At 43.7% G+C, this 21,243-nt stretch overlaps 1 protein-coding gene across 3 annotated transcripts in view; it reads right to left on the bottom strand.

The window, feature by feature from the left end:
* The window catches only part of RPA1 (replication protein A1), a 224,725-nt gene that overhangs the window by 55,165 nt on the left and 148,317 nt on the right, over positions 1 to 21,243 (bottom strand). For all 3 annotated transcript variants that reach the window (XM_029611180.1, XM_029611179.1, XM_029611181.1), the window contains 2 exons: positions 17,130 to 17,269; positions 16,595 to 16,743 (listed from right to left, as the gene is read on the bottom strand). In XM_029611180.1, the coding sequence (XP_029467040.1) occupies positions 16,595 to 16,743; positions 17,130 to 17,269 (289 nt within the window). The remainder of the gene's footprint in view (positions 1 to 16,594; positions 16,744 to 17,129; positions 17,270 to 21,243) is intronic.

Here is a 21,243-nt window from a genome sequence, read left to right as displayed (position 1 = left end):
ATGAAAACCTTCTCCATTACAGGTACCTCCCCAACATCCTCTTCAGTAAACACTGAAGCAAAGAAATCATTTAATCTTTCCGCGATGGCCTTATCTTCTCTAAGTGCCCCTTTAACCCCTCGATCATCTAACGGTCCAACTGACTCCCTCACAGGCTTTCTGCTTCGGATATATTTTAAAAAGTTTTTACTGTGAGTTTTTGCCTCTACGGCCAACTTCTTTTCAAATTCTCTCTTAGCCTGTCTTATCAATGTCTTACATTTAACTTGCCAATGTTTATGCTTTATCCTATTTTCTTCTGTTGGATCCTTCTTCCAATTTTTGAATGAAGATCTTTTGGCTAAAATAGCTTCTTTCACCTCCCCTTTTAACCATGCCGGTAATCGTTTTGCCTTCTTTCGACCTTTCTTAATGTGTGGAATACATCTGGACTGTGCTTCTAGAATGGTATTTAACAATGACCATGCCTCTTGGACATTTTTTACTTTTGTAGCTGCTCCTTTCAGTTTTTTTCTAACAATTTTTCTCATTTTATCCCCCACAGGAACAGGGACTATAGCCCCCAGCCTCTGGAGTCTGGCGAGAGTCTGACATTCAGAAGTCCGCTTCTGATGGCCGCACGGGGAGACCATGTACAGATCCGGTAGGTCCCAAACAAATTCTAAAGCGTAGCCTCTCTCGATTATCTCGAGGACCCACTGGTCCGACGTGATTTTGACCCATTCTTCCAAGAACAGGGACAGCCGACCACCCAAGTTTGGAACGGAGGAATGGGCCAGCTGAATCTCATTGAGAGGCGGGCTTGGACGCCGGGCGCTGTGGATTACCATCACAGAAGGCATGGCACCCTCGAAAGTATTGAGCCCAGGACTGAGACTTGGAGGAATTTCCTCTAGAGAAGGTACCCCGCGCCCTGGGATTATATCTCCGCTGACCCCTGAATCAGGTGCGAGTAGGGAAGAAGGTTCTCGCTTGTTTCGGGCGATCCTCAGGTAGTGTGTGTACCTTGTTCTCACTCAAGGATTTAATAAGCTGTTCCAGGTCCTTGCCAAACAGCAACTTACCTTTGAAGGGGAACGTGCCCAGCTGCGCCTTGGAAGATGAGTCGGCCGCCCAATTACGGAGCCAGAGGAGCCGTCTGGCCGAGACCGCAGAAGCCATCGCTTTTGCCTGGACCCGGAACATGTCGTAAAGGGCATCCGCCCCATACGCTTTAGCGCCTTCCAATCTTTCAGCTGCTCTGCCTCGCCAGATGGGAGGTCCTGGGTGCTGAGCAACTGTTGAACCCAAAAAACGCCACCTCCGTGGCTTACAAAACTGCCGCCATCGGGTGAATCAACTGCCGCCATCGGGTGAATCAACGGAAGTTGATTCACCCGATGGCGGCGGTTTTGTAAGCCACGGAGGTGGCGTTTTTTGCGGAAAAGTAAAAAGGTAAATGCATAAAATGTAGAAGAGGAGGCGTTCTATGAAATTTTGTTTGAAAGACGCCGCAAAGTAAGAGTCGGGAATATACCCGGTTGCACGTCCGAAAAAAATCTTTGGGACGTTCAGATGAAACCCGTCGGAAATGTGTTGATGATGCATGAGCAGTAGGAGATTCCATAGAAGTTCTCCTGAAGAAGCCTGTGGGAAGGTGAAACATGTTGAGAAGATGAAGGATTGAAGGATTTTCGTTCTTTGAGCGAAGAAAAATTTGTGCAATAGAATTTTCTCTGCTTATAAACAAATTGTATTTAAAAGATTTACATTGTAGTGTGAAAAGGTTTACATTTGTGTATAATTTGAAATCATGAAAGTATTTTAATGGTGGGGGATATGAAGAATGTGTGTGGTGTGAATGGGTATGATTAATGTGTGAGATAAAGTGGGCATTTTTAAATGACTATTCCTTGGGGTGATGTGGTAAGGTTTTTGAGTACTGTTTTGTCAAGTTTTCATTTAATAAAGATTGAGACAATATATATGTCACTATATGTTATTTGGCCCTGAAAAAGCAGCATACGAAAAACCCAAAATGGCCGCCGATCCCACGGTTTGTCGGCCCGGGAACGGAGCGACCATGCGCTTGTGCGGCCTTGCTCGGGCTCCGGAGGAGATCGCAGGCACGGAGGAACCCTCTCCCCCTGGCAAACATTTAGAGCAGAGCCCTTCTCTAGAGAGACAGAGTGAAGAATCCCCGCAAACAAGGCAGAGAACGCGGCATGACCCCGGATGCAGAGGAGGAGCAGTAATTAAAATCAGCTGTGCTGCCGGGGCTGAGGGAGCGGAGGCTGAACTCTGCACGCTCCCAACTGTCACAAAAGGCTGCCAAGGGTTTAGTTTCACTTTGATTCTTAGTCATTTTTTGTTTTTTTCACATTAGACAGTGCAGAGGAAAACATGTCCCTGCAGGCAGCTCCGGGGGATAAGCGTCCCGAGAGAGAGCAAGAGTACAGGGGGAATGACTGGCACCACCAATTTCACCCCACAGCCGAGGAACACCGGGGATAGGGAGCCTAGGCTATATTACACAAGGGCAAAGCCCCCCCCCCCCCCCCCAAGAGAGAGGAGACAAACTATCTTCTGTATGGAAATCAACAGAGTCCAAAAACTTTTTTTTTGCTTTTTTAAATGATAGACAAATACTTGCTTGATCCAATAAGTTTAGAGAAGAAAGCAAGCCCCAAAACAGGGGCTAAGCAAAAAACAGGAAACCGCAGGGTGAGCTGTCGCATCTGCTGGAGACAGACAAATACTGAAGGGCTGCAGGGTAGGCTCTGTCCTGATATAGGATACCCTTTCAGTTTTGGTCTGTCTCCATCTGCTGAACAGGAGGCTCAACCCATAGTCTGGACTGATCCGGGTATGTACAGGGAATACCTACTTCCATCAGAGCCAGAGTAATAATAGGTTCCACTCTTTTAAATAGGTGCACCACCTGGCGATCATCTCCCTCTGCCACAAGAATCTCGCCCTCTTCAAGATAGTTTTCGACCTCCTCCCCAGCCATGAAATCCCTTCAAGGAGCCATTTGCCAAACCTAGCAACTTAGCATCCCAGACCACATACAGTTCTCTGGCTCTCTTGGCCCATGAAGTAACAGCTGGAGAAGTGATAGAGGAACCCCCTAAGGAAACTGGCTTTTTTTGTCCCAGTGCTCAGCTTAAATAAGCTTGATGCATTAATAGCACAAATTTTGGACAAAAGGGCTCCACCTGAGAAGCATCATCCTCTTCTTGTGCCCCAAACCTCCCTCAAATTCCTTGTGCACAGACAAGGCCTACCTCACAGGGGATAACACCAGAGACTCCCTATAGGCCTCCTGTCTTCCACAATACTTCCCAGAATCTTTTCTAAAATGGCTACCTCTGATGCTTTTATCATTCCCTCTCCCTCCCAGAGGAACAGTTATCAGACTTTGAAATCCTTTTTCCACCGGCTAGGGGCTCTCCAAAATTGCCCTGGCCCCCACCCCCTATACAAGACAAAGCCCTGATTGCAAAACACTGAAGCGATGGCCCCCACAAAAAATACTTTTTTTCCTGCATTTTGCGGCAGTGGCCATGTTGCCTTTGCCAGGTGGCTCTCAAAAGAGGCCTTCGCCACATTCTATTTGTAGCCCTACGGTCCTTCCAAACCCCAAATGTGTTCCTCTGCACCAAGGGATCCTAATTGAGAAGACTTTTTGGAAAATAAAGTGTGTGGTAGATTTAGAATGATGGATGATTATTCAGAAGGAACATGATTTTTTTATTGGCAGATCATCCCATTACACCTGTGATTTATATACTTCCCAAAATTCACAAATGTTTGGATAAGCCTCCTGCTCAGCTTATAATTTCCCCTTTGAGGGAGTGATGGGAATTGTAAGGGCTAGATAAATTAGACAGATGGACAGACTAGATGGGCCATATAGTCCTTTTTTGCCATGTTTCTATGTTTCTAAACTCCACCAAAAATTCCTTTTTGGAACCTCTCAATTCTCACTGGTAAGTTTTAGAAACCTTTTGTCCCATTAGCCAATTCGTACCTATGCGATGCTGCCCATACAGGGCTGGTGCAAGGGGATTAGGTGCCCTACCCCCCCCCCACCCAGGTTGTGCTGACACCCCCCATCCCCCGATCATGGCCATGACTCCTTCCAACAGGGTTTTTGGCCTGTGAGCAGCTGTGGCTCCACATGGCTCATGCCCCCTAGGCTCAGGCCTAGTTTGCTTAGTGCTTCCACCAGCCCTGTGCCCATATCATGCAAGATTTACAACTTTTGCATAATTTACCCTCTGGATTGATTTTGACAACAGCTGATAACATTCCTCAACTGGCAGCTATTGAAATTATACAACAAACTCTTGAGGTCTGTTCAGTGGCTCTTTGTGACCTAGCAAGTCTGGCATGGACAAAAGACTTTGTTCCAATATCGTTATTTTCTTCAAATAAAAGGGGACGACTATAGGAGCCTTTATAGCTCTGATATAGCCAATTTATACATTGCTACTTTTGAACTGAAGATTTTGACACTGTGCCATTAATTCTAACATTCTTTTATGGCACAGATACATAAAAAATGTCCTCTTGCCATGGACTGGAAATGTGAAATATTTGAAAAACATTTTCATTTGGCTTAACCAGCATGATCTGATTCTTCAGTTTACTTATTTTCAAGATTTTGACTATTCCATTTTTGTACATCATGATCTGCAATTTCAGAGATCATTTTGAATTTACAATTTTCAGGAAATCAACTGATCTAATACATTGCTGCACTTTACTAGCAGTCATACCAACCAAATAAAGAAGAATTTACCAGTGGGTCTATTTTTCCACCTGCAATGATTATGTTCCACAATTGCATAATTTAAACAAGCTGCTATTATGGCATGATGATTCTCTGACTGGGGTTATTCTGTACAACAGAATATTCTGTTATTCTGCAATAAAACAGAGCCTTATTGCAGCCATTACATCAAAATGTGGTTGACCCTCCGACTTGCAAGATTCCTTTCTTGACCCAGTCACATCAAATTTGACACTTCATTCTCCAGTGCTGGCCTGTGTTAAAGTACATCATGTCTTTCAATATGTGCCAAGGTTTTCTTTTACACGTGGCAGAAATCTATGGGATATTTTATTTATTTATTTATTTATTTAAAATTTTTATATACCGGCATTCATGTTGCAAACACATCATGCCGGTTTACATATAACAGGGGTGTACAGTAAACAATTCAATAACCTATTTGTGTAGAAGGAAGCAGTTACAAATAACAAGGTAATAGAACTGGGAGGAGAGAAGAAAAGAAAGAGAATAACATTAGTTGGCTCATTCATATTTTCCACCTGTTTTGTCATCAGCATCTGTTTCCACATTTGAGAAAAGGTTTATTGGCATGTAATCTGTGCACAGACAATGGAAGGACCAGTGGTGTCACTGCAGAATTGTGATCTAATAGAAATTAAGATATTGGGGATTTAAACTAGCACTCATGTAGTGATATGCCTTGTGATGTTATTTACATAGGTAAAACCGTGCTCAATTTTGTTGAGAAGCATCATACTAATACTTATATATGATAAAATGGACTATCCTGGACAGCATGGACAATATCTAAGAGGTGAGTATTTAGATCATAAATAAACTAGAACAGCGATGGATCTTTAAGTTAAATTCTTTGAGCTCTTTTGCTTAACCTCAGATAGATTGGTCTATATTTTAAAATATGTACATGTTAAAGAACCTTTATTAATGAAAATTTTAAATCTAGCAGGTTTTGATCATGTGATTATGCTGGAGTATTATTGGTTAAAGCCTCTTGGCATTTTTGGTATATACATTGTTTATTTTGTTTTCCCACCCATAATTCAGTAGGACCCCGATGTTGGGACATTTTTTGTTAAAGCAGTTTATATGAGAGTATATTTTTGGTCAAGCAGCTGACAGACTGGAATGTTTTTAGCAAAATAGCCAAAGGATTTATTTACAAATATTTATATACCATCCTTCCAAATTTTTGATCAGGACGGTTTACAGGATAAGAGATCTGTGTTGAAGAATTAGTGATGAGATGCTGCAAGAACATTCTCAAGTTAAGTATTTTTCTGTCTCATTATTAAGATGATTTATGGCTGAAGTATTTGTTCTGATTCAATGCTTCACCTGATTCAATTCTGCCTTACCTCTGGTGATGATATATGATTGAAGCAGCTTTGGCAACATTAAATTTGCATGTGGCATATAATGACTGAGGGTGAACATCAGATCAGACGTATATACCTTAGTCACTCATTTATTGCCACTTCAAACTATTTATAAAAAATTGTTTATTAATTTAAAATACATTTTTCACATAGTGGTTTAAAAATAGTAAAAATTATTTTGTAACATTCAAAATCTGGGAGAACTGTTTGTGATGTTTATAAAGTTGCGTATTAAATACGTTTTAGCTCATTTTATAAATTTGATGCCTAATAGAACAGCATCGTGTACAAGTAGCTGGGGTTGTTTTTCAGTGTATTCCATTTTTATACATCATGATTTGCAATTTCATTACTTTACGCTTGTCCATATTAAATTGCATCTGCCATTTAGATGCCCATCTCCTAATCTCTTCTGCAGTTCTCAAACTACTGCTGTTTTAACAACTCTAAACATTTTTGTGTCCTTTGTAAATCAGTCACCTCACGTGTCATTCTTTTCTCCAGATCACTTATGAATATGCTAAATGGCACAGGTTCCAGTACAGATTCCTAGGCACACCTTCCTCCATTTGGAAAAATGGCTATTTAGTCCTACCTTCTGTTGATTAAAAAAATTAATTTCTAAATCACAATTCCTTTCAATTTCCTGATTAGTCTCTCACAAGGGACTTTGTCAAATACCTTCAGAAATTTCAAACACACTATCAACCAGCTCACCTTTATTTGCATGTTTATTTACACCTTCAAAAAAAAAAGTCTAGTAAATTGATAAGGCAAGACGTCTCTTTGCAAAAAACTATATTGACTCTCCTGCATTAAAACTATGTCTATGTGGTCAGTAATTTTGTTTAAGAATAAGCATCTATTTTGTCTGGCACCAATGTCAGGCTCACCCCTTTTTAAAAATTGGCATCACACTGGCCACCCTCTAGTCTTTTGGTACAGTGTTTGGTTTAAATGATAGGTTATAAGCCACCAGAAATAAATCTGCAATTTCATATTTGAGTTCCTTCAAAATTCTGAGGTGAATACCAATTGATCCCAGTGATTTGTTATTCTTTAGGCTGTCAATCTGATTTATAACATCCTACAGTTTCAGTGATTTAGTTTAGTTGGTCAGAATCATCACTGTTAAAAAAAAAAAAGTTTCTGGTGTAGGTATGCCCTCGACCCCTCTTCATTAAAGACAAAGGCAAAGCAGCCATATGGTTTTTCTGCTATTTCCTTGTCCTCCATTACCACTTCCTTTTACTCTTGTCATCTGGTGGCTTTGCTTCTCTTACTTTAAGAACATAAGAAAATGCCATACTGGGTCAGACCAAGGGTCCATCAAGCCCAGCATCCTGTTTCCAACAGTGACCAATCCTGGCCATAAGAACCTGGCAAATACCCAAAAACGAAGTCTATTCCATGTAACCAATGCTAATGGCAGTGGCTATTCTCTAAGTGAACTTAATAGCCCCATGCTAACTTCATGGAGTGTCCCCTAGTCTTTCTACTATCCGAAAGAGTAAATAACCGATTCACATCTACCCGTTCTAGACCTCTCATGATTTTAAACACCTCTATCATATCCCCCCTCAGTCGTCTCTTCTCCAAGCTAAAAAGTCCTAACCTCTTTAGTCTTTCCTCATAGGGGAGTTGTTCCATTCCCCTTATTTTGGTAGCCCTTCTCTGTACCTTCTCCATCGCAATTATATCTTTTTTGAGATGCGGCGACCAGAATTGTACACAGTATTCAAGGTGCGGTCTCACCATGGAGCGATACAGAGGCATTATGACATTTTCCGTTTTATTCATCATTCCTTTTCTAATAATTCCCAACATTCTGTTTGCTTTTTTGACTGCCGCAGCACACTGAACTGACGATTTCAATGTGTTATCCACTATGACACCTAGATCTCTTTCTTGGGTTGTAGCACCTAATATGGAACCCAACATCGTGTAATTATAGCATGGGTTATTTTTCCCTATATGCATCACCTTGCACTTATCCACATTAAATTTCATCTGCCATTTGGATGCCCAATTTTCCAGTCTCACAAGGTCTTCCTGCAATTTATCACAATCTGCTTGTGATTTAACTACTCTGAACAATTTTGTGTCATCTGCAAATTTGATTATCTCACTCGTCGTATTTCTTTCCAGATCATTTATAAATATATTGAACAGTAAGGGTCCCAATACAGATCCCTGGGGCACTCCACTGTCCAGTCCCTTCCACTGAGAAAATTGCCCATTTAATCCTACTCTGTTTCCTGTCTTTTAGCCAGTTTGCAATCCACGAAAGGACATCGCCACCTATCCCATGACTTTTTACTTTTCCTAGAAGCCTCTCATGAGGAACTTTGTCAGACGCCTTCTGAAAATCCAAGTATACTATATCTACCGGTTCACCTTTATCCACATGTTTATTAACTCCTTCAAAAAAGTGAAGCAGATTTGTGAGGCAGGACTTGCCCTGGGTAAAGCCATGCTGACTTTGTTCCATTAAACCATGTCTTTCTATATGTTCTGTGATTTTGATGTTTAGAACACTTTCCACTATTTTTCCTGGCACTGAAGTCAGGCTAACCGGTCTGTAGTTTCCCGGATCGCCCCTGGAGCCCTTTTTAAATATTGGGGTTACATTTGCTATCCTCCAGTCTTCAGGTACAATGGATGATTTTAATGATAAGTTACAAATTTTTACTAATAGGTCTGAAATTTCATTTTTTAGTTCCTTCAGAACTCTGGGGTGTATACCATCCGGTCCAGGTGATTTACTACTCTTCAGTTTGTCAATCAGGCCTACCACATCTTCTAGGTTCACCGTGATTTGATTCAGTCCATCTGAATCATTACCCATGAAAACCTTCTCCATTACGGGTACCTCCCCAACATCCTCTTCAGTAAACACTGAAGCAAAGAAATCATTTAATCTTTCCGCGATGGCCTTATCTTCTCTAAGTGCCCCTTTAACCCCTCGATCATCTAACGGTCCAACTGACTCCCTCACAGGCTTTCTGCTTCGGATATATTTTAAAAAGTTTTTACTGTGAGTTTTTGCCTCTACGGCCAACTTCTTTTCAAATTCTCTCTTAGCCTGTCTTATCAATGTCTTACATTTAACTTGCCAATGTTTATGCTTTATCCTATTTTCTTCTGTTGGATCCTTCTTCCAATTTTTGAATGAAGATTTTTTGGCTAAAATAGCTTCTTTCACCTCCCCTTTTAACCATGCCGGTAATCGTTTTGCCTTCTTTCCACCTTTCTTAATGTGTGGAATACATCTGGACTGTGCTTCTAGAATGGTATTTTTTTAACAATGACCACGCCTCTTGGACATTTTTTACTTTTGTAGCTGCTCCTTTCAGTTTTTTTCTAACAATTTTTCTCATTTTATCAAAGTTTCCCTTTTGAAAGTTTAGCACGAGAGCCTTGGATTTGCACACTGTTCCTTTTCCAGTCATTAAATCAAATTTGATCATATTATGATCACTATTGCCAAGCGGCCCCACCACCGTTACCTCTCTCACCAAGTCCTGTGCTCCACTGAGAATTAGATCTAAAATTGCTCCCTCTCTCGTCGGTTCCTGAACCAATTGCTCCATAAAGCTATCATTTATTCCATCCAGGAACGTTATCTCTCTAGCGTGACCCGATGATACATTTACCCAGTCTATATTGGGGTAATTGAAGTCTCCCATTATTACTGCACTACCAATTTGGTCAGCTTCCCTAATTTCTCTTAGCATTTCACTGTCCATCTCACCATCTTGACCAGGTGGACGGTAGTATACCCTATCACTGTAGTCTTCCCTGATACACAAGGGATTTCTACCCATAAAGATTCAATTTTGTATTTAGACTCATGCAGGATGTTTATCCTGTTGGACTCTATGCCATCCCGGACATAAAGCGCCACACCTCCTCCCGACTGCTCCTCTCTGTCATTGCGATATAATTTGTACCCCGGTATAGCACTGTCCCATTGGTTATCCTCTTTCCACCATGTCTCTGAGATGCCAATTAAGTCTATGTCATCATTTACTGCTATACATTCTAATTCTCCAATCTTACTTCTTAGACTTCTGGCATTAGCATACAAACATTTCAAAGTTTGTTTTTTGTTTGTATTTTTATTCTGCTTTTTAATTGATAGGGATAAGTTAGAATTTTTTAGCTCAGGTGAGTTTTTAGTTACAGGCACTTGGACTACTTTTCTAATTATTGGAACCTCACTGTCGGGATGCCCTAATTCTAATGCATCATTAGTATCCTTTAAAGATACATCTCTCCGAACCATGCGCTGCTGAGCGACTGTCGGTTTTCCCCTTAGAGCAGCTTTTAAACTAGAACAATCTCCTTTTTAAAGGTTAGCGCCAGCAGTCTGGTTCCACCCTGGTTAAGGTGGAGCCCATCCCTTCGGAAGAGACTCCCCCTTCCCCAAAAGGTTCCCCAGTTCCTAACAAAACTGAATCCCTCTTCCTTGCACCATCGTCTCATCCACGCATTGAGACTCCGGAGCTCTGCCTGCCTCTGGTGACCTGCGCGTGGAACAGGGAGCATTTCAGAGAATGCTACCCTGGAGGTTCTGGATTTAATCTTTCTACCTAAGAGCCTAAATTTGGCTTCCAGAACCTCCCTCCCACATTTTCCTATGTCGTTGGTGCCCACGTGTACCACGACAGCCGGCTCCTCCCCAGCACTGTCTAAAATCCTATCTAGGTGACGCGTGAGGTCCGCCACCTTCGCACCAGGTAGGCATGTTACCAGGCGATCCTCACGCCCACCCGCCACCCAGCTATCTACATTCCTAATAATCGAATCACCAACTATGACGGCCGACCTAACCCTTCCCTCCTGGGCAGTAGGCCTTAGGGAGATATCCTCAGTGCGAAAGGACAATGCATCACCTAGAGAGCAGGTCCTTGCTACAGGATCCTTTCCTGCCTCACCTGGTTGGTGCTCTCCCATTATGAGACCTTCTTCCTCCAAGGCAGCACCAGGGCTGCCAGTCTGAAGTTGGGACTGGACTACTATGTCCCTGAAGGTCTCATCTATATACCTCTCTGTCTCCCTCAGCTCCTCCAGGTCTGCCACTCTAGCCTCCAGAGATCGGACTCGTTCTCTGAGAGCCAGGAGCTCTTTGCATCACATGCACATGTACAACTTCTCACTGGTGGGTAAAAAATCATACATGTGACACTCGATGCAAAAGACTGGGAAGCCCCCCTCTTGCTGCTGGACTGCTGCCTTCATCTCAATTTTGATCAGTTCCTAGTTAAGTTTTAGGTTGCTATGGGAGTAGGAATGTGTCTAAGTTCCTTTAAATGTATTAGTGAATTCACTATATGTCTGGTAGTGGCCTACTGGGGTCTGCTCGAATTCTCAATAAAGTTTTTGTTGGGGTTTTTTTGTTTTTTTTTCTGCAAGTGGCACCTGCCTATAAATTAAGGGATGGGCGAGGGGTGGGTGGGTTGGGAATTACTCACAGCTCCCTTGATTAACAAATGTTGTTCCCTATTCAAACCTAATCACACTACCTCAACACCTTTCCAAGGTGAGTAACTGAGCTGAACTATTCAACTTTTTTACTTTGGTATATACTGCTCCTAGCTTATTTCTAGCTTCTGGCTACTTTTTTGTGGGGGGGGGGGGGGGGTTTGTGGTTTGTTTTTTTTTGTTTTTCAATACAATGCACTCAGTTATTATTAAATAAAACACTTAGCTCTTTAAAAGTCTGGAGGACACTTTAATAGTCAAGCAGACTTTTAAAAAATAAACACACTACCTACTGCTACCTTATTGACTGACTAAAAATACAAACAGTCTAACTTGTTTATTCACTGCCTGACTATTAAAGGCACAAACACACAAACACACTAAATAATATTCCCAAATATTTAACTTTGCCCCAATACTTTTAAAAAAGTCAATGTCAATGTCCCAAGCAAAAACTTACTGATTCCTTTCAGCCACCAGCAAGGTGATCCTCTCCTCTCAGTGTTTACTATTAAAACACGCTGGCAGTCATTTGGTTTTCCTTTGACCTTTTTTAATGCATGGAATACATTTTGTATAGGCCTCAAAGATGGTAATTTTAAGCCATGTCCATGCTTCCTGCAAGATTTAAACCTTGTGAAATGCTTCTTAAGTTTTTGTTCTAACATTTACTCATTTTATCATTTCTCCCTTTTTATAATTAAATACTATAGTAGTTTTTATTCATCCTTCAGTGATTATGTCAAATTGTATTACATTATGACAGTTGCCAACCAGATCCACCACCTTTCTCTCTTACACCAGGTCCTGCATTTCACTGGGAACTAAATCTAATATAGTTCCTCCTCTTGTTGGTTTCATGACAGTTGCTACATGAAGTAGTCACTGATAGCACCTAGGAACTCTTACCTCCCTTGTATGCCCTGATGTGACATTTACCCAGTCAATACTTGGATAATTGAAATCTCCCATTTTTATTGTTGCCCATGTTACTAGCCAGTCTAATCTCTGTTAGCATTTTACAGTCTGTTTCCTCACCTTGGCCAGTAATATATCCCCACTACTATACTCTTCCCTTTTAGCCCTGGAATTTCTATCCATAAGGATTCCAGAGTATAGTTTGTTTCCTGCACAATTTTAGTCTGCTTGACTCTATGCCATCTTTAATATATAGTACCACCCCCTCCACCAATTGTATCTGTCATGTAGATATAATTTGTACCCTGGTATCAGTATCCCATTGGTAATCCTCCTTTCAACAGGTCTCTGAGATACCTATTATGTCTATATCTTCCTTTAGTGCTCTGGTGAAAAGGAACATTGGTTCTTAGCTGCTAATTTCTGTTCCTATAGTACCAAGGATCAGTCCAGACTCCTGTCTGTGCCAGCAGATGGAGACACAAAGTAAAACTGACACTGCTTCAAATACCCTGGTGCCACCTGCAGTTCCTCAGTATTGACCTGTACCCAAGCTAAGTGCCATACCAAAACAGGCATTCAAAACCTTGTACAACAAAACTTGTATAAAACTAATATAAAAAAAAACTTTGTAAATAACTTCTGCTATGTCAAAAATAAAACAGCTGAGCGAACGACTCTCCACCACAATAATTCGGGCAGGCTCTGGACTGATCTGTGGTAATACAGGAACGGAAATTAGCAGGTAGGAATCAATTTTCGTTTCCCTATATGTACCTGGATCAGTCCAGACTCCTGGGATGTACCAAAGCTCCCTAACTAGGGTGGGACCTGAGAGTCCCACTTGCAAGACACTCACCAAAAGAACGAGTCTCTGGATCCCCCACATCTAGCTGATAGTGTCTCACAAAAGTATGCAGCGAATTCCAAGTTGCCGCTCCACAAATTTCCTGTGGAAAAACCAATGGAGTTTCCGCCCAAGAGGTTGCCTGAGATAGAGTGGCGTGGGATCTCAAACCTTCCGGCACTTGTCGACCCTTGAGAATGTATGCTGAGCCAATGGCTTCCTTAAGTCACCTCGTAATGGAAGTCTTGGAAGCCTGGGTACCCTTCTTCGGACCACTCCACAAAATAAGAAGGTGATCAGACATGTTAAAATCATTCGTGACCTTGAGATATTGCAACAAAGCTCTATGGACGTCCAACGTCTGAAGTTCCCGTGCATTAGGCTCAGAAAGACTCAAGTCCGGAAAACACTTTCGGAAGAAAAAAAGACAGCACTATCCGCAACGAAACACCTGCTTCCGAAATCTGAAGAAATGGATCGTGATACGACAAAGCTTGCAACTCAAATTCTCTTCGCAGAGCAGATAGCTACCAGGAAAACTACCTTCAAAGTCAAATCCTTGAAGGTTGCTCTGCGAATAGATTTGAAAGGAGCCTCACACAAAGTCCTGAGAATGAGATTAAGATTTCAAGGAGGATAAATCTTCCACATAGGATGATGCAAATGTTTGACTCCTTGAATAAACCTGACCAGATCAAGGTGAGAAGACAGCCATTACCCATCACGTTCCCTCATAAGGAAGCCAAGGCCGCCACTTGAACTCTTAGTGAGTTGAAAGCAAGGCCCTGGAGGAACGACAAGATGTGAGACAGCAAAGAACACAAAGCTTAAACTCCCTTAGACACACACCAGGACTCAAAAATCTTCCAGACTCGCACATAGGATAAGGAGGTGGACTTCCATCTTGCTTGGAGAAGAATAGTAATCACCGCTACCGGATACCGCATCCAGGAATTGGAGTAACTCCATCATCTGGTGCCTATCGTCCTGTTCAGTCTGTAGTTGAAAGGGAACCAACTCAGACATTTCTTTCACAAAGTTTATGAATGAGAGGTCCTCTGGAGGAGAATGCTTTCTACTCTCAGTGGGAGAAGGTGGGGAAGATAAGTCATCAGTGTATGTTGAAGTATCATCACCCCAAGTGTCATAAGGATCAGCAGACTGTCCTTTAGGAAGTGAAGGGGGTTGGATACCTGAGGTTCCTGGTCTAGGCTCTGAAAAAAAAAAAATCGGAGGAATCACCAGAGGCACCGATGATGGCATTGAAGGCACCGGTGCAGGCATCGAGGGCATCGATGGATGACTCTGTGGCACCGAACATATCGGCATCGATGGATGAATAGACGGCGAGGGACGCATCGGCATCGATGACTGAAGCAACACACCCAATGGAGGGATGCGGAACGGTGTTTCTCCTCCTGATGAAGCAGTCATCGGGGAGGGTAACAGAGGCATTGGAGACCTGGGATCCAGAGGAAGGGCGGTCATCAGCACTTCCATTCTGGACAGCAGCGGTGCCAGCGCTACTGAAATCGGGTCGATGACAGGTTCCACAATCTGTGCCGGAGGGACCTGGAGTCATTGCATTGCCTTGTCGACGGCCTCCTGAATCATCCGGTCCAGTTCTTTTCAGAGACCTGGAGCTAGGAGCCCCGGTTCCGGAACAGAAGAGGGAGGCAGAGGCATAGCCGGAGGGACCACCTTTACAGGCGGAATCGCGGCTCCCAAACCCCGTTCGGGTGAGGGTTGCCTCGGTGACACAGTCGCAGGAATGGTCGGTGCCTTTCCTGGACGGGGGTTCTTCGACGGCGGCTCGGACGGTGGTGAGGTTGATGATTTCGCTCCCTCGATGGTCCGAGTCTTACGATGTCAATGGCAATGTTTTTCGCTGCGATCCCCTCGATCCTGAGGGGGAGTAGGGGGGGGGGGGGCGATAGCCATGAAGACGTCGATGGCGGTCGGTCACCGGTCGATGCTGGCTCGAAGTCGATGGTGCTGGTTCAGACGACATCCATGCAATGGACGGAGTCTGGATTTGAGCACGGAAGAGGAGTTCCATCTTTTCCATTCTGGCTTTGCGACCTTTTGATGTCATGAGGGCACATTTGGTGCAAGTCAGGACATCATGCTCATGGCCTAAACACATTACACAGACTCCATGGGGGTGTGCTAGACATAGTGCGAGTACAGTCCGGGCACCAACGGAACCCCGTCATGGCCATAGAAAAAAATCGAGCTGCTGTACGGTCGACGGCCGGTAGGCCGCAAGGGCCAAACTCGACGGTAATAGACGGAAAAAGGGTAAAAACTTACCAGAGTACCGCGGTCAGAGAAATGTTAGAGGAGGGACCTCTGTGGGGCAATTTAACTTTAAATAATTCCGTGAGGAAAATTCCTGTCAGGAATCTCTTCAGAGCTCCTTTACTGCGAGGCTACTGCTGCGTGGAAAAAAAGAAGACTGAAGGGGGACCCCTGCTGGCTGCAGGGTTGGTGCCATGCTGGGCATGCCCAGTAGGGTCCAGTCAAAGTTCTGGAAACTTTGACAGAAGTTTTCCGTGATGATGTCACCCATATGTGAGGACTACCATCCTGCTTGTCTTGTGAGAAAAAGCCTTTGTTAAAAAAAAAATCTGTTTTATAAGAAATGTGTTGCTACCAACCATGAAAACTAATTTAAGAAAATTTAGCACACCAAGCCAGTTACTATATCCGTAATGAAGTAATCGGGGTAGCTAATAGGAACCTTTTATATGGGGAACTTAGGGTCTCTAAAAACAATGGAGAGAGAAGATCTTTCTTGAAATGAGGCAAATGCGTTGCCAGACAATAGGTGAAGGGGGGGTCTCATGTTATAGTACTTGTTTGGATATTATATGGAGAGTATATTTTTGAGAGAGGGAAATTCTGTACTCCTTAAGATATTTGCTTCTATAATGTATGCAATATGTCAGCAGGTGTTAAATGTGTGGCCTAATGGTCAAACTGGTGATGTGTATGCTGTGTCCCAGATTTATGATGTGCTATGAATGCCCCAAGTGCAAAAACTTTTAAACACTTTAATCCAAACAATTAATCTCACTGAGGAAGAAAGAAACTGCCTTCACTATGTGGAAACACCCTCTCAATCCTAAAATGTGAAGTCAGCAGTGCACATGCGCATCTTACCATGCTCTGAGCTGGAAAGACTGTGAAATATCTGGATTTAACATGACTGTAGAAGAGGACAGCACAGAGAGAGAACGCCCACCAAAATCTGAGAGTCTGGCACCTTTGATAGCTACCACTGGCTGCCTGGAACCATCAAATTTATCAGCCTGTGAAAAAGAAACAAAGCACAGTTGTACTGTTATGGTTATATGGGATAACACTAAATACTTCTAAAATTGCAATTAGCAGCTCCTTTGTTACAATATGTAACCTTCCTCAGAAACACTGTGCAGCTATCCAGTCCTGACTGAAAGAAGGATGTCTCAAATAGCAACAAAAAAAAAAAAAAAATCTCCCCCCATCAATACACATCCTCCTGCTCCTCCCCTCCCCCACCTCATTGGGTTATGGCTTCCGTACATCTCTCTTCCTTGCACTGGAGCATGGTTCCACACCACATTCCTGTGGCGCATGTCTCCATTAGTTCTCCGCCACTTCCCCTGGGTTACATTTGTGTGCGTACATTTTTCCAGAAATTACAGGCAACACTTACATCTTCACCCCAGAGGGTTGCTGTAACCATTTTCCCAGATGTATCCATCAGATATATATTTCTCTTTGATACTTCCCTATTGCTTGATTTCACGATGATCTTTGAGACATCTTCATAGCTCTTACAGACCCCAATGATATCTGCAATGCATTCATGAAATACATTAGACCTGTATAAAAGCAGCTCTTATTCCAAAGAGTTACAAAACAGCAGTCAGTTTCAGAAACCTCAGAATGTAATCAACATTTAGACAGCACTGTACATTAAAATTATGATCTCCCTGTGTGCTTCACGATAGTTCAGCAGCACATACAACCATTTCCAAGGTGGGCACTTGTATTTTTCCAGCATTTACATAATCTCTCTGGAAAGGCTTGCAAAATATTAATAGGACTTTGAAAACCAAACAAGACGCAATATCTCATTGGAAAGCAGAGGGATGGGGATGGGACCTTAAAAATGACATTCTAAACTGAAAGACAAAAGGCCTCATTACCAATGTCTGACACTCGGGCCGATACAGTAAAATGCGCAGGAGAGCCGGCGCTCTGAGGCGAGCGCCCAGGTCACTCTCCTGGGCAGGCGATTCTCTATGCTAATGAGAGTCTGCGGTAATAAGGAGGCGCTAGGGACACTAGCGCGTCCCTAGCGCCTCCTTATTTGCAGAAGTGACGGCTGTCAGCGAGTTTGACAGCGGACGCTTAATTTTACCAGCATTGGTTGTCGAACCCGCTGACAGCCATGGGTTCGGAAAACAGACGCCAGCAAAATTGAGCATCCGTCTTTCAACCCGTTAGCTGATTTTTTTTTTTTTTTTTTTTTTACACACGATTTTTAATTTATTTTGGGGGGGCCTCCGACTTAATATCGCTAAGATATTAAGTCAGAGGGTGTACAGAAAAGCAGTTTTTGCGCGCTATTATTTTTTGGGGGGTAAGGGGTAATAATAGCCCATCGAAAACACGCATCCAGACGGGGGCTAACTGTGCGCTCGGCTGAGCGCACTGTTCTGTATTGGCCTGAATGTGAGGTCCTGATTCGAGCCTCATGCTCTACACAATGGATCTAAAAAGGGCTCTAGGGGCAATTCGGGAAACTATAGACCAGTGAGCCTGATTTCAGTGCTGGGACAAATAGTAGAAACTATTCTAAAGATCAAAATCACAAAGCATATAGAAAGGCATGGTTTAATGGAACAGTCAGCATGGATTTACCCAAGGAAAATCTACTTTGTTTTTTTGAAGGGGGTTAACAAACATGTGGATAAAGGTGAACCGGTAGATGTAATGTATTTGGATTTTCAGAAGGCGTTTGACAAAGTCCCTCATGAGAGGCTTCTAAGAAATCTAAAAAGCCATTGGGTAGGAGGAGATGTCCTTTCGTGGATTACAAACTGGTTAAGAGACAGGAAACAGAGTAGGATTAAATAGTCAATTTTCTCAGTGGAAAAGGTTAAACAGTGGAGTGCCTCAGGGATCTGCATTTGGACCGGTGCTTTTCAATATATTTATAAATTATATGGAAAGGAATGCGACAAGTGAGATAAAGCAAAATTAGTTCTTACCTGTTAATTTTCGTTCCTGTAGTACCAAGGATCAGTCCAGACTGCTGGGTTATGCCTCCCTTCCAGCAGATTGAGTCAGAGAAAAGCTGAAAAGCACCCCCCATATAACCTGGTGCACCACCTGCGATCCCTCAGTATAATCAATATCAAAGCAGAATGAATGGCTGTTATTATTTTATTTTTTTTTACCAACCAATGACTAGATCAAGTCAAACATTAACCTCTTGAAAAACTATAACGTGTGACAAAAGGAACTATGTCGCGGAGATGGTATAGTCTTCGAAAAATCTGCCAAGAGAAATACAAGTAGCTGAGCGGACTTTCCTGTCTATAGGTGGGCATCTGGACTGATCCTTGGTACTACAGGAACGAAAATTAACAGGTAAGAACTAATTTTCCTCTCCCTGTATGTACCAGGATCAGTCCAGACTGCTGGGATGTACCCAAGCTGCCCTAAAAAGGGGTGGGACCTGGAGAGTCCCACGCGAAGCACACTGCTGCCAAAAGAATCCACCTTCGGATCCCTCACATCCAACCAGTAATGTTTAGCAAACGTGTGCAAGGATTTCCAAGTGGCCGCCCGACAAATCTCTTGGGGTAAGACACATTGGCTTTCTGCTGCTTGTGACCGAAGAGAATGTGCCTTAAGACCATCCGGTACTGGGCACCCGTGACGTATGTAAGCTGAAGCAATAGCGTTTTTCAACCAACAGGCAATAGTAGCTTTAGAAGCCTTAGTCCCTTTCTTAGGACCGCTCCACAAAACAAAAAGATTATCAGACAATCGAAACGGATTAGTTATCTCCAAGTACCACAAGAGAACTCTACGGACATCCAACCTCCTCAAATCCTTATCCTCAGAGAACGCCGGCAACTCGACTGACTGGTTGGCATGAAATGCAGAGACTACCTTTGGGAGGAAGGAGGGCACTGTCCGAAGAGAAATCCCAGAATCAGAGATATGCAGAAAAGGCTCTCGACATGACAAGGCTTGAAGCTCCGAAACCCGTCTAGCCGAATAGATAGCCACGAGAAACACCGTTTTAAGCGTTAAATCCTTCAATGTAGCCCACTTCAAAGGTTCAAAGGGGGACCCGCAAAGGCTACGGAGAACCAAATTTAAACTCCAGGACGGACAGATCGCGCGCACTGGCGGCTTCAAGTGCTTGGCACCCTTCAAGAATCGTGCCACATCCGGGTGAGCAGCAATGGAAGCACCATCAACCTTACCTCGAAAACAGCCCAAGGCCGCTACCTGCACCCGGAGCGAACTGTACACCAAGCCCTTCCGTAAGCTGTCCTGCAAGAAGGCAAGAATGTGAATAGTGGCCTGACGCGGGGACAAACTCAACCCACGGCACCAAGAATCAAACACCTTCCATACCCGAATGTAGGTAATAGATGTAGAAGTTTTTCAAGTACGGAGAAGAGAGTGGTAATCACTGCTTCCGAGTAACCCTTCCTTCTTAATTGCCTCCTCTCATAAGCCAAGCCACATAAGCCGATCAGGCTGACGGAAGCGGTCAGCCTGATCGAAAAATACTGGACCCTGCCGAAGGAGGTTCGGCAGATGACCAAGGCGCAAGGGACCGTCCACCGCTAGGTTGATCAGATCGGCGAACCACAGTCTTCGTAGTCACCAGAATTACCAGCCCCTGGTGAGATTCTATGCGTTGTAACACCTTTCCCACCAACGGCCAAGGAGGACACACAAAGTAGAATGTGTGGAGGCCATGGAAGAACCAGGGCATCCACCCCTTCCGATCCGTGATCCCTTCTGCGACTGAAGAAACGAGATGCTTTCGCGTTCAGACGAGTCGCCATTAAGTCTAGGTGGGGGGTCCCCCACAGTCTCGATAGCAGCCGCATTGCCTCCCCGGCCAGCTCCCATTCTCCGGGATCTAGCTGCTGGAGACTGAGGCAGTCCGCCTGAACGTTGTCGACCCCGGCTATATGTGAGATGCAGCTATGCGGGTCAGATTGCATTCTGCCCAGGTCATTAACATGTCTGCTTCGGCGGCCACAGGGCGACTTCTCGTACCCCCTTGACGGTTTATGTACGCCACAGTGGTCGCTTTGTCTGAGAGAATCTGTACTGCCTGGTGGTGGACAAGGGGAAGAAATTGGTGCAGTGCTAGACGAACTGCCCTGGTCCCTAAGCGATTGATGGACCACTTGGTCTGCGATGGTGTCCAAAGGCCCTGCGCTGACCTTGATTGACAGACCGCCCCCCAACCGGTCAGGCTGGCATCTGTCATCACAATTATCCATTGAGGATTCTCCAGGTCCACCCCTTGAAATAAGTGATCCGGGGTCAGCCACCAATCCAGACTGGATCTGGCCGGTTCTAGTAGTGATAATGGCAGGTGAAACTCTTCCAACTTGGGATCCCAACGAGAAAGCAATGCCCTCTGCAAAGGTCTCATATGCGCAAAAGCCCAAGGAACCAATTCCAGGGTAGATGCCATAAAACCAAGAACCTGCAAATAGTCCCACACCACGGGTGAGGGAAGAGACAACAGGCGCCATACCCAAGACATTAACCGCTCC

Source organism: Rhinatrema bivittatum, chromosome 8 (genome assembly GCF_901001135.1).
Source record: "Rhinatrema bivittatum chromosome 8, aRhiBiv1.1, whole genome shotgun sequence".
Classification (NCBI taxonomy): domain Eukaryota; kingdom Metazoa; phylum Chordata; class Amphibia; order Gymnophiona; family Rhinatrematidae; genus Rhinatrema; species Rhinatrema bivittatum.
The sequence above is the reverse complement of the archived record's forward strand: the minus strand, read 5'-3'. Positions and strand labels throughout refer to the sequence as shown.